Below are 13004 nucleotides of genomic sequence, written 5' to 3' on the forward strand. Positions count from 1 at the left end.
CAATTTCATTGGCTTGCGTGAAGGAAAAACATGATGGCAAAACAATGAGCCATAAAAGCACATAAGGGAGTGTTTGTTTTCATGCACAAATGAAATAAGAGCTTTCTGAGAGAAGAAAGCAATGGTCAACACCTGCAAAGCTGTCTGCATTACCTTTGTCAGCCTCTTGGTGGGGTCATTGTCACCAAACATTGTACATACTGTATTTAATGATACAATATTAAGCAAACAAAATGTGCTATATTTCTAATCAACACTTGACTGAAATTACAGATATGTAGGAAACCTTTGAATCATACAATGCCTACAAGCCCCAAAATGGTGTCAGTGTGCATGCTGATGTATCATATAGCTTTTGATTATTGTTTTCAGCCCAGCGGAAACCTCGTATGAAATCTTTGATTTTTTTCTTTTCCTTCTTTGCTTCATAGATGTAAATACTGTGACCGTTCATTCAGCATCTCCTCCAACCTCCAGCGACACGTTCGTAACATTCACAACAAGGAAAAGCCTTTCAAGTGCCACCTTTGTAATCGCTGCTTCGGTCAACAGACCAATCTGGACCGCCACTTAAAGAAACATGAACATGAGAATATTCCAGGTAAAATCAATTTCCTTCTATTTTGAATGCAAATCTATGATGTTAATAGTCTTTTTCTATTTTAACATAACAACAGTTGAGGTAAATAATCCAATTTAAAGAAAACCTGAAATCATATTACTATGATTTTATCTTATTTTTTAGGAGGTGATTAGTGCTAAAATACCTGAATAAATAAGTAATATAAACTATGAGTTAGTAAATGCAAGAAGTATCTAGCAAGAGCACATGCAACTGTAGTTTTGAGGTTGCATATGTTTAGATTGTTGAGTAATCAATTTATTAATTTGTCTGTTTATCTGTTTATTATTGTAGTGAGTCAGCAGTCTGGGATCCTCTCAAATTTAGGAACAAATATTTCCTCACCGAACTCTGAGTCTGACAATCATGCACTTTTGGATGAGAAGGAGGACTCGTATTTCTCAGAGATTAGGAACTTCATCTCCAATAGTGAGCTGAACCAGGCCTGTAGCTCCTCAGAGAAAAGGTACGAACTCGCACGCATGCACAAACACACACATGGACAGAATATGTTTTGAAACTATGGCAACAGACCGCATAACCTACTGTATAGAATCAGACATGCTTGTTAATGAAGTTACAGTCTGCCCTCTAGTTGAGGACTGTGGAACTGCTTCACTCCCTCCAGCCTTGTGTGTGCATGTGTGTGTAGCAGCAGACTTTGCCTTCAGTGGGCAGAGGGAAGGGACATCTCAATGAGTCATTTCACCTTGTTGAGTTCTGTTCTGCATTAAGCACAGCCAGATACACATCAGGGAGCACATTCCATCGCCTTATGAAAACACCAAACAAAAGCTCATTACTGCCAAATTCATGAACCGTCAGCACGCCTGCCGGTGTGTGGCCAGGTTCACGTTGCTTCAGATTTTGGTTTAGGTGCCGTAGAGTTTGATTCATGCAGACAAATGTGTACGAACAGATACATGGCCAAATACACGAGTTCTTTCTTGGACGTGTAATGGTCCTCCTCAATTTGCCGGTTCCTCCACACTCCATGCGTCTGCCTCATCACTTAAAAGCTCTGCCATGGACTGAAACCTCACACTGCCATCTGGGATCAATAGTCCTGTCCTGACTCGAACAAGCAGGCCTGGCATTTTAATATCTGTAATTCAAATAAGTGCTCTGTTTTGTCTCCCTGCAAATCGGCCTCACAGAAACACCCGCTTCAAGTGGACAGGCAGCTGCAATATTCCCCTATGCGCTCATGCATCTTATTTCATGACGTTTGCCTGTTTCTCTCTCGTTTTCTGTCACTCTTGTGCAGCCAGTCTGCATTCATGGTGGAACTTTTTTTCTGCTTTTAATTTCTTCTCTGTAGGAAATAATACAAAATGTAATATCTCATTTGTTTCTCTTACAAAGCAATGAGACTAGAAGCAGACAAAATTGAGATTTTGGTAGTCTCCTACTTTTTAGATTGTTGTCCTGAGAAAAATGCAAGTCTGACATTTGCCTCTTCTAGAGCTTCAGAAAAACTCGCTCAAGTGAGACATAAATGAGAACTCAATTATCTGAGCTAAATTATACACATTCGCTTCATTGCTCCATACAAGCTGCGACTGTCTCATTTGACCCTATTTGTATGTCTCACAAAGCATTTTCAAAGAAACTTCAAGACATGGTTTATACTCAAATGAGACATAACTGAGTACATTAGTCTGAGCTATCCTGTCCAAATGAATTTTTTAAATAAATACAACAATCATCTCATTTGAGTTTTTGGAGAAACAGTAAAGATGTACAGTAGTTGATAATGAGACATAACTGAGAACACCCATCTGAGCTATGCTATTCAATATAATTTAACAGACAAATACAACAATTGTCTCATTGGCAACAACAACTGTCATTTGATCACATTTGTAATTTTCAGAGAAACATTCATTGATAGTCAAATGAGACTTTGTTCTCCAAGCTATGCTATCCAATTTATTTTATAAATAAATACAACAATTGTCTCAGTTTTGTTTTTATTTGGAGAAAGTTGAGACTTAATGATACATAACTGAGAAATGCATTATATGAGCTATGCTATCCAAACTAATTGTACAGCATATTTAAATAAATAAATGCTTACTGTTTGAACAGCTGACACATTCAAGTCCATTTTTATTTCTGCTATTACTAAGGAATTTAATGAGTAACATCTGAGAAAAAGTTAATACTCAAATGAGACATGACATCATCTGTATCATGCTATCCAAATTAAATTTATAGCTTAAAGGAGCTGTTCATACAGAACGCATTTTTGCGTTTTAAACTGCGGAGAAAAAAAAAAATTAATCTAGAAGTTGAAGTTCTTTTTACTTGGGTGCTACATTTTTAAAATGATGTTTTATGAGCGAGACGTAAGCACATTGGTCAAACATGTCCATCTAGCACATAGAAAAACAATGAAAAAGCACAGTGGAATGCAAAATTCAGTGGAATTCTGTGTGTATGGCCCTTTATACTTTTACTGTGTCAACAATTTATCCATTTTTGGTCACACTTTAGATTAGAGTCCAATTCTCACTATTAACTAACTATTAACTATGACCTTTGCCTCAGTAAACTCTTAATTACTGCTTATAAATAGTAAGGTAGTTGTTAAGTTTAGGTATTGGGTAGGATGAAGGGATGTTGAATATGTTCAGGCAGAATAAGCTCTCGTTCTCATCTTTGCATCTAAAAACGCAAATGGAATGCGTAGAACAGAATGTGAGGGTCTCAAGACGTGATTTTGAGATGTGATGCAATAATGGTAACAACAAACAAATAAAACATTCGCCACGCCAACTTGCTACTGTTAACAGAAGCTCGCAACGCTTGCCCCGCCTCCAAGTTCTTCTGATTGGTCCACTGTTTTGGAACTGACATTGATGAGAGGCGTTGCGTGTAAAAGCTGAAATTCTTTATACCCATCTTAAAAACGCAGTGCTCATGTGCGAGGCGCTGCAAGAGACTCGATATGCGAACGCGGACGAACAGTCATACACGTTTACATAGAAAAACAATGGAAAAGTAGCGCATTGGAATGGAAAAATGCGTTCTGTGTGAACGGCCCCTTAGCCATTAATATGAGTACTAATAAACAGCCAATATCCTAGTAATATGCATGCTAATAAGCATCTAATTAATAGTGAGAATTGGACCCTAAACTAAAGTGTTGCCCTTATTAATTTATTCACTAATGTGAATATTAGGAGAGACAAAATCAATACCTCAATAAAGAGCTCCATTAAGTCTAACAAGCCATGAATGAGAAATTTAGGTACTCTTCCTTTCTCTTCCTCCATGAATGGCAGTGGAAATAGACGTGATCTGTTCTCTTCACAATAAACAGAGAGACATGATGGGGGTTTACCTGCAGCTGGGTTAATGGTGTTTCAAAGTGTGTGTGGCTGGTTTGTCTGAGTTTGACTGTCAGTCTGTAGGGGGCTGCAGGTTTAGCCCTATCAGGGGACTCTCAGACTTAGACATTTATCTGTGCGCTGCATTGACGGAGCCCCCCTCCCTTGCAGCTAACGCAAACAGCGCTCTGACATGTTTAGACTGAGAGACAAAGCACAGGTCTGTGGCAGGACCGCTGCTGTCTCCCACGTGGCATGGACTTTCTCTCAGGCCAGGGCAAATTTGATTATGGGATATTTAAGCATGATGGAAAATGGGAAACAAGCAGTTCTTCTTGTTCCTTTTTTTTTCTTTTCGTTTTTGGTAAGTCTACACCTCACATAGCTTAACCACCCACCTTACGACCCACCCCCCCACCCCTCACAGCGCACTCGACATTTGTCTGCCTTAATAGAAGTTCGTTTCAGAGCGCTGAAGTAAAAACGACTTTGGAGGGGTTTGCGCAATGACATCATGAGCTGAAACGTTTGGAAAAAGAGTGGTAGTGGAACGGCGCGGTGCTGATAGCTGCTTTGCAGAACAACCGTTTTCTCTGGAACTTGGTGGCAATGAGACAAACCATGATGATTGCTCCTGACCTGCCTAGCGCGCTCTGTCTCGCCTCTCTGAAATTAGCCAATTCATCATTGCCACGCTTGCAAGAAACGTCTGTCATTAATTGCAAAACCTGTGTGTTTGTCATCCGTGGATCTGTGTTTTCGAGCTCGGGCCAGGCAGGGGAATTACTGACCAATCCAAAAATGATGGATGACAACCCAGAGAGCAGCATAGCACTGATATTTGGCAGTCAGATTATGATGAGAGAATTACCGCAATGGACTCTCAGGGTGAAAATAGTTTATTTTTTTATCTGATATTTTGGGGAGGTGTCAGTATATGTCATAGCCATTTCCCGAAGACATAAAAACTCATCGCCAGTGGCCATTAGAAATCTGGTGTCATTTCAGTACTACAGGGATATGTACAGGAATTCTCAAAATATGCATCCACATTGTGTGTGTGTTCCTGTTCCTGTTCAAATTGAAAGGTTTTTCAAGTTTAATTCCCAAGTTGGTAGAAACTTGGATGGGAAAAAGCAAGATGATAGCTTTGAACATGAAAAAATAAGCACTGAAATGCAGACAAAAGACATAAAACAGGAGTCGTCCTTCTGCTAGGGATACTGTTTCACTCCAAAAATATGGCCATTGTAAGAATTGAATATTTTAAAGGGGATATTTCATGTGGAAAACTATTATTCTTTTTGAAATAAAACAGTTTGATGTACTATGTAGTCATATGAACATAACATTTACATTGTAAAGCTCCCTCGCCCATCCACCCACACAATTCATGGAATTTAAACTGAAAATGGATCATTCAGAAACAGAAATCACACTGCAAAAATTATTTCCATTCATTCATTTCCAAAAGCGTGGTTTTGGTTCTGTTTTCCAATACATAAGTATCCTTAAAGGGATAGTTCACCCAAAAATGAAAAATTTGTCATCATATTCTCACCCCCAAGTTGTTTCAAACCCGTATGAATTTCTGCTGAACACAAAAGAAGATATTTTGAAGAGTGTTGGTAATCAAACAGTTGACGGTAGCCATTGTAGGAAAAGAAAATACTTCGGAAGCTAGTGGTTACCGTCAACTTTCTGGTTACCAACATTCTTCAAAATGTCTTCTTTTGTGTTCAGCAGAAGAAAGAAACTCATACAGGTTTGAAACAACTTGAGGGTGAGTAAATGATGACATCATTTAAATTTTTGGGTGAACTATCCCTTTAAAACAAGGGATAGTATACACACACACACACCCCCACACATTGCTGCGCAATGGCATATGACCTTCCCTGTTTACATATCAACAAAAATTTTGTATTCAAAATCAAAGTATTCAAATTTTTACTCATTTTGTTTGCAAAGAGCTTAGCCAGTAAAAACAGAAGTTGTTTGCATGTAGACATGTTAAAGGTACAGTAGTAAAATCAGCCTGTTGAATACAAAGCATCAAAAAGACAATGAAAATGGTCATATGTAAAACTAAATGACGACTGTTTGGCATTACAGGTCAGAGCTGACAGAAGAAGAGCATCCTCAGAGTCACACTCACGCTGCCTCCAAACTGGAGGAGGAGGAAGAGGAGATGGAGGGAGATGATGAAGATGAGGAGGGCTCGTTGACAGAAAAGTCACAGGACGAGACGGCCTCTCCCGCCACTATGGTGCAGGGCACTTACGACGAGGATGAGGAACCGACCCCTCTCCCTATGTCTTACGAACATACGCGCAGGTCAGCAAAACACATCTGTCTGTCTATTTAAGAAAAGCTTAAAGAGCCACTCTCACTTAAATGAACACTCGTATTTTAAAGATGCGAAAATGTAGATCTTACAGTTGGTATGATTAAGCCTTTTCGATCCTTTTTACCGCAATATGATGCCTTTGTGACATTAGCAAAAAAGACATTTGGTGCAAGTAATTACTATGTTTGTTTGTTTGGAGTAAATGCATTGATGAAATATGTCTAATAAGATGAGAAACATTAAGCGGGTTGATTTTGATCTCATGTTAACGTTAAGAGAGTGGTATATTCTCATTTACAAGAAATTAATCATTTTATTTAGCACATATAAGGACACATTCAGCAGAACAAAGAAATTTGTACAGGTTTGGAACGACTTAAGGGGGGGTAAATGATGACAGAATTTTGGTTTTTGACAGATTTTAACTATCCCTATAAACAACAGAAACTATTTTTAACATGGATAACAATAAGATCCGTTAATAATAATTGAGCACCAACAATAATTGAGCATCAAATCAGCATATTAGAATGATTTCTGAAGGATCTTGTGACACTGAAGGCTGGAGTAATGATGCTAAAAAAAATTCAGCTTTGCATCACACGAGTACATTACATTTTGAAATATATTACAATATAAAAGTAATAATATCTCACAATATTACTATTTATGCAGCCTTGGTAGTTATAAAAGATTTCTTTCGAAAACATACAAAGCTTAATTATTCAACACTTAAATATATTTAAAATGATCCTAAAGAAACACATATTGTGTAACTCCAGTTGTGAATGTCACTAAATTTACATTTTTATAAAGTGAAAAGGAATCGATTTTGTTTGAGTGTTCATTTAAGAAGATCAGAAGTAAAAGAACAATGGGCCTACAATGCTATAGCTCTGTTCCAAAACCCAGTGAGCTGCATAGACACACTTGCGATGAGGAAAAGCCTGTTCCAGAAGGTAGCCAACAAAATTATACCCAGTTTCAAATCAATTCAGTTAGTATGCTGCCTTTTAATTGCAGATGTAGACAGCAAGGCAACTCACCAGATTGAGGAACAGAGTGTCAGTGTAACACTGGCCAATATGAGACCCATTGTAACCTTTAGATGTTGTTGAATACACATTCATTGTTTCCCATAGTGTTTGCCACTGTTGCCTCATTGCCTCATTGTCTGTCAGTCCTCTTACAATAACTAACACAACTAATCAGCAACTAGTCATCTGTCAGTACATGTCATCTGTGTTTAATCATTGAAACTTTGGTTTGCCAAAACAAAGAAAAACGGTCAGTTTAACAGTTTGCTGCTTTCTTGCAATTTTGCACCCATACAATTCCATAGAATTATGGAATTTCAAAGCGTTCAGTTCCTCTTCCCTCTTTCGCTGTTCTCATCTTGAACAGTATTGCTGTTGGAATGCCACTGGCATCTAAATGTTTCAATGATCAATATTTTATGGCATATTGTATTCAAAAGCAAGGGAGACTTATTCAGTGTTTCCCAGCATCTCGTTTAATTCTGCATGGACAGAGAGAGTTCTTGACACCAAAGCTGTGTCCATTTGTTTTGTGCTTTCATCCGCTAGTGTGATGACCACCTATATTGTTCATGTCCCGTCACCATCTCATCCACTGCATGCTCCTCAAATGCATCCAGTTCCAATATTTAGATTTCAGTTTTTGGGCTAACTGAGGGTCCCCTCCCCTCTCCACACCCCTGGCCCTTTCCCCCTCCCCTTCCCGGTACAGGTGTATTGAGGAGGATGCAGGCCTATTAGATCTGGAACCTCTGGCTGGTTTCCCCAAAGGCCTGGAATTCCATAAGGCTGGCGAGGAGCCCTATGACATTAAAGACATTTTTAGCACCTCGGTAGAGTCGGAGGCGCTGAAAGAAACACTTTTCAGGCAGGCTAAAACACAGGTATGTGACTGTACCTGCTCCAGAGAGCTTCCACTATGCCACGAGCCCGTATCTTCTCGTTACGTCGAGAGAAGGACTGAGAATTAAAGAGCATCTTATGAATATGGACGCAGTTCTTTTTAGTTTTGCCTTAAAGGTTTTCCAGGGTTTTCCAACCAGGGGTTTTGTGGTAGACTTTGTCAGAAAATGCACTGGAAAACGAAAATAAATAAAAGTAAATGAAATTGTATGTTTTGAGTAGTCAAGAAGAAGATATTAAATCTGACATTTTAGATAAAAGTTTAATTAACAATTATAGCACAATATATATATTTTTTTAATTTTATAAGATTATATATATATAATCTTTGCATATATATATATATATATATATATATATGCAAAGATAAAATGAATTATATTTATGCAAAGTTAAGCCCATGTAGAAAAAGATGTTATAATAAAACTACCTAATCATTGTCATTTTTATTTTGTTTTACAAATAGTGTTTTCAATGTTAACTGAATATTAACTGAATGACATTAACATAACTAACACTATTAGCTTTCTGTATCATTGCTTTGTATATCTAACTTTAAATTGTCTTCTGGTCTCAACATTTCATGTGGAGTTGTTACATGTCTTATATGTGTGAACGCAGTTAATGGTTTTCCTTTAATGTTGTTTATCGGCAGGAAAATATCCGATTTGGAATCCCTGATTATGTTTATAGGATTTATATCCAATTGATATTTTGTCATGTAATGAATTTATAGTTTAGATTGCATTATAATGTTTCCCAAAAAGCGATGTGGTGTTACAAACCTACATGCAGCTGAAAATAGCAGCACATGGATTTGGAATGACAATAGATTAAAAAGATGTGTGTTTTGGCTCTGGTTTTGGATTAAACTTTTCTTGTTTTCTTCATCCAGGCTTATGCAATGATGCTCTCTCTGTCTGAGAACGCCAATCTGCATTCATCCTCCCAGAACTCCTTGGATGCCTGGCTCAACATGGGAGGAGGGCCGTCGGAAACGAGCTCCTTTCACCCCCTCAACAACATCTGAGAACAAGAACAAGACAAAAGAGAGATCAGAAGAGATGGAGGGAGAAAGGAGGAGATGGGAGAAGAGACCAACACGAAGACCAGCAATGCCACAGTAGACGAACCACCACTATGCGCATAAGACGGAGAACGTACTGTTGAGCGAAACAGACACAGGAACCAATCGTAGATGGGGGAGTTTTATTACCCAGCATAAAAGCAAGAATGAAATCATCGAATCCCAGCCATAGCGTTTTTCCTGTCTGCAACTAGCCACTATAGTGATGTTCTCTCCTCAGCAGCTGAATCAAGAGGGGACGATGCATTTGAATGACTCTGAAATCACCTCTCCACCTCATTTTCAATTATATGCATTTCACAGAGACTGCTCTCAAGGGTTTTTTTTACCATGTTCTCGGAGAAGCCCAAGGCCGGATTGAGTGGACAGGGTAGTTGATGTGTTTCTTCAACTGGAGATTTTAACCGTTTCTATACAGCATTCCATTCTCAAGTTGATTTTCTACAGCACTGTACCAAGGTTTCCTTTATATTAACTCGCAACCGAAGTCTTACAGTAGATCATTAATGTAGACACCGACATTGATTTCCAATGGCAATAGAAGCACTTAAGTCTAGCCCGCAACTAGCATGCTAACTTTCCCCCAAGGCTGACCGCGGTTTGCAAGCCACTGGCTCAAAAAGTCTATGCTGGAAGTCACTGGGAAACCTTTGTGATTTTTGTTCGGCTGCTCAACAGTCAGATAAAAGCAGACGAACCTTCATACGATATATCACGCAGCACGGTTGTTCGTGTGTATAGCATCATCGTCATTGTAATTATTGTTGTTATGGTAAGTATTTTAGCTGTATACAGGCCTTTAGTCCCAACTGAAAAATTGTTTTTAAGAGTTAAATTATTCTCCAGTGGGGCAATTGGAAAATCTTTTCTCCTTCTTCTTGAATTCAGTAATATTATGATTTTTTTTTTTTTCTATGTGATTTGTTCCTCGGTAAACAGTATTGTTTCTTTTTGAGCACATCTGTGCTTTAATGTTAATATAATTCTTTAGTGAAGGACCAAATTTGTACAATATTGTTGTATGATGTACAAACTAAGTTAACAGTTGGTAGCAGAGAGTGTTGTGTGCCAAATAACCCCCTTTTCTTTGACAATCATTTCTTTTCCAAGTGGTCGCCTCCACTGTTAGTAGTTTTTTTTCCCTCTGTTGTTGCTACTTACATTGATGAGTGTTTGTCTTTTATTTATTTTTTTTTGTTTTGTTTGATTTTTCTTTTTGATTAATGAAAAAATGAAGAAAAAAATGTTTTACCCACTCTTTTGAAGGAATGAAATTACTGAAATATCATGGAAATTCAGAATTGTTCAAGCTCTTTGTAGAAAAGAAAGTTGCCAAAATCTGAATTACAAAAGACTGTGTTTCCTTTATGAGCACATAATCATGAAGTCTTGTTTATGATGCATCTGTTCAACCATTTAGAAATGTAGGCACTGCGTGATTAAAAAAAGAAAAAAAATGTAATTAAAATATCAGGTAACTCAAATACAGGGGCATTATATTTTGACATTCTTACACATTTTATCACTCATGGTCAAACATCTTCATAAAAAAAAAAAAAAAAAAAAAAAATTGGGTCGACAGTGTATCTCTGGGTTCAAAGTGCATGTTTCCTATGTCCCATTTGTTTGTCAGCTGGTCCTAAATATCATATCAAATTCTACATAATTCTTAATATTGTTTGTATCTCAAAAGAGACACCGTAATGGAGAGGGCAACAATGGGATTGTGATCAAATGGTGAGCAGCAACATTAAATGTTCACAAGAGCGTAGAGGGTTCTGAGAGATCCATGAATACACATGAGTCCTTATCCCAACTTCTCTGAACTGTGAAGCCAGCGAATGAATCGTAAACAGCTGAATGCATATCATGAATGTGTAGAGTAGATTTAATATGTAGGTTAAGAGTCAAACTTCCTCATAAAGTTACCTTCTCTTGATTGAATGTCTTTTTGGACAGGATTTCATACCTTTATTTCCTCTCGACTCGACGTTCTCTGGAATCAGCACTTAAACCGAGCGCACCCCTGTCTGCCTAACACATACCCACGTCTGCCTAGTTCATACTTTCCTATACATCTGAGCTCTTATCTTAGTACTGATTTTAATGAATTTTTTAAGCAAGGCTGGTTTTAACAAGCACTTTAACTCATGGGTCAAACAGGCATTTTTGTTAGATGCTTTTGAATAAAACAGCAAGGAATATCCAAGCATTGCCAGAAGAGCTTGTCAGTTTTGAAAATTAGGAATGTTCAGGTGTCACTGCGAACACAGACCAAACAAGATGGATTTGACTGGCCTATCACAGGGAATCTGCTTGATAATGTGCTGTTTAAAAACTTGCAGCAGTGTTGTATTTGAACATACTACCAGGTGGCACTCTTACCCTGTTTCATACTGTATCTCCTCACTATATAATTTACTCAAATCCTTGAGTAAAAAGCCTGTGGGATGCATAGGATTTCTAGGGATGTAATGGAATTATGAGTATGAAGTCATGTCACATACTACTGTACTTAGCAAGCGCTGTAGGTGAAGAGATTGACCCACACTGTTAAAATCATCATGGAAAATGGTCAAAAAATGAACAATGCAGATCTCCTTGGCCCACTGTTACATTGCAAACAAACGTATCATTTCAAAAACCATAGATAACGTGGTTTCTCTAAAAAGAAAAAAAAAAAAAGAAAGAAAAAAGTGTATAGTATTTCAAAAAAATGACATTGAGATGTCCGAAAGTTCATTTTAAACATGGGTTTGAAAATAGATGGTGCTTGTTTCATTTGGATATGAGTTGTATATTGCTTCTGTTATGTTTATTAAAGATATTGTGCATGACTTGTGTTTTAGAGGTCATAATGGTGTCCATTTGTGAAATGTGTATCTTAAATTAAAAAGAAAAAAAAAAAATAATGAATTTGTAGATGCACTTATTGTACATGTGGTTAGGTTAGTAGGTTTGACTTTAAGTCCTGTTTACTGCCTTAAATACTATGGGCAGATGGTTATTGAACTGAACAATATGCTTGTGGGAGAGAAATAATGACAAAATTTAAGGATTGTAGAATAATACTGAAAATTCTGAAGTTCTTTTTTTGATGCTTGTGATTACTGAAGATGTACTTTAGAGCAATTTCATGGAAAAGACATGATTCTGATGTTAATTCTGTAGAATAGATATGTATACCAAATGTAATCTTTCCAATGCTATGAAGAATTTATACATGAAATTGATATGCAATAAAAACCTGTGTGCTTTTTATATGAATGCTGTTTTTTTCCTAAATCCTGTAGATGTATTGGTCCATGACTCATGAGGATGACAGTTGGTTGAGAAAATGCCCGCAGTGTGCAGAGCTGAAATCTAGGCAAACAATGGCGATTTTGAAGAATTTCGATAAATTCACATTTAAGGGATGTGATGTTACCAGAACCTCAAAGTCTAAGAGAAGAAAGATTTCATGTGTGCTCCATTCTGACTCCAGCAAAACCTCCCTACTTGCCTTATGTTCACCATACCTCTGTTTTTATGTGGGGAAAAAAATATATATGAGAAAAGCTTTTTCAGATTTTATGCTCCAGAAGAGAGCTAACTGATATGAAGGTGTCTAGTGCAAGAAAAGGTTTACAGAACAGAACTATGTATTGTGTGTGTGGTGATTAAAAGAAAA

The 13004-nt window shown here is 37.5% G+C and overlaps 1 protein-coding gene across 8 annotated transcripts in view; it reads left to right on the forward strand.

Moving 5' to 3' along the window:
• Positions 1-12595, forward strand: part of prdm16 (PR domain containing 16) — a 254827-nt gene extending 242232 nt beyond the window's left edge. For 7 of the 8 annotated variants that reach the window (XM_048210729.1, XM_048210730.1, XM_048210732.1 and 4 more), the window contains 4 exons: positions 432-601; positions 917-1088; positions 6073-6294; positions 9143-12595. In XM_048210729.1, the coding sequence (XP_048066686.1) occupies positions 432-601; positions 917-1088; positions 6073-6294; positions 9143-9155 (577 nt within the window). In that variant the 3' untranslated portion in view covers positions 9156-12595. Of the gene's footprint in view, positions 1-431; positions 602-916; positions 1089-6072; positions 6295-8056; positions 8229-9142 lie in introns of all 8 variants that reach the window. The other variant, XM_048210736.1, reaches the window with a different exon arrangement.
• The last annotated feature ends 409 nt before the right edge of the window (positions 12596-13004 follow it).

The sequence above is a fragment of the Megalobrama amblycephala genome, linkage group LG12, assembly GCF_018812025.1.
Source record: "Megalobrama amblycephala isolate DHTTF-2021 linkage group LG12, ASM1881202v1, whole genome shotgun sequence".
In the NCBI taxonomy this organism is placed as follows: domain Eukaryota; kingdom Metazoa; phylum Chordata; class Actinopteri; order Cypriniformes; family Xenocyprididae; genus Megalobrama; species Megalobrama amblycephala.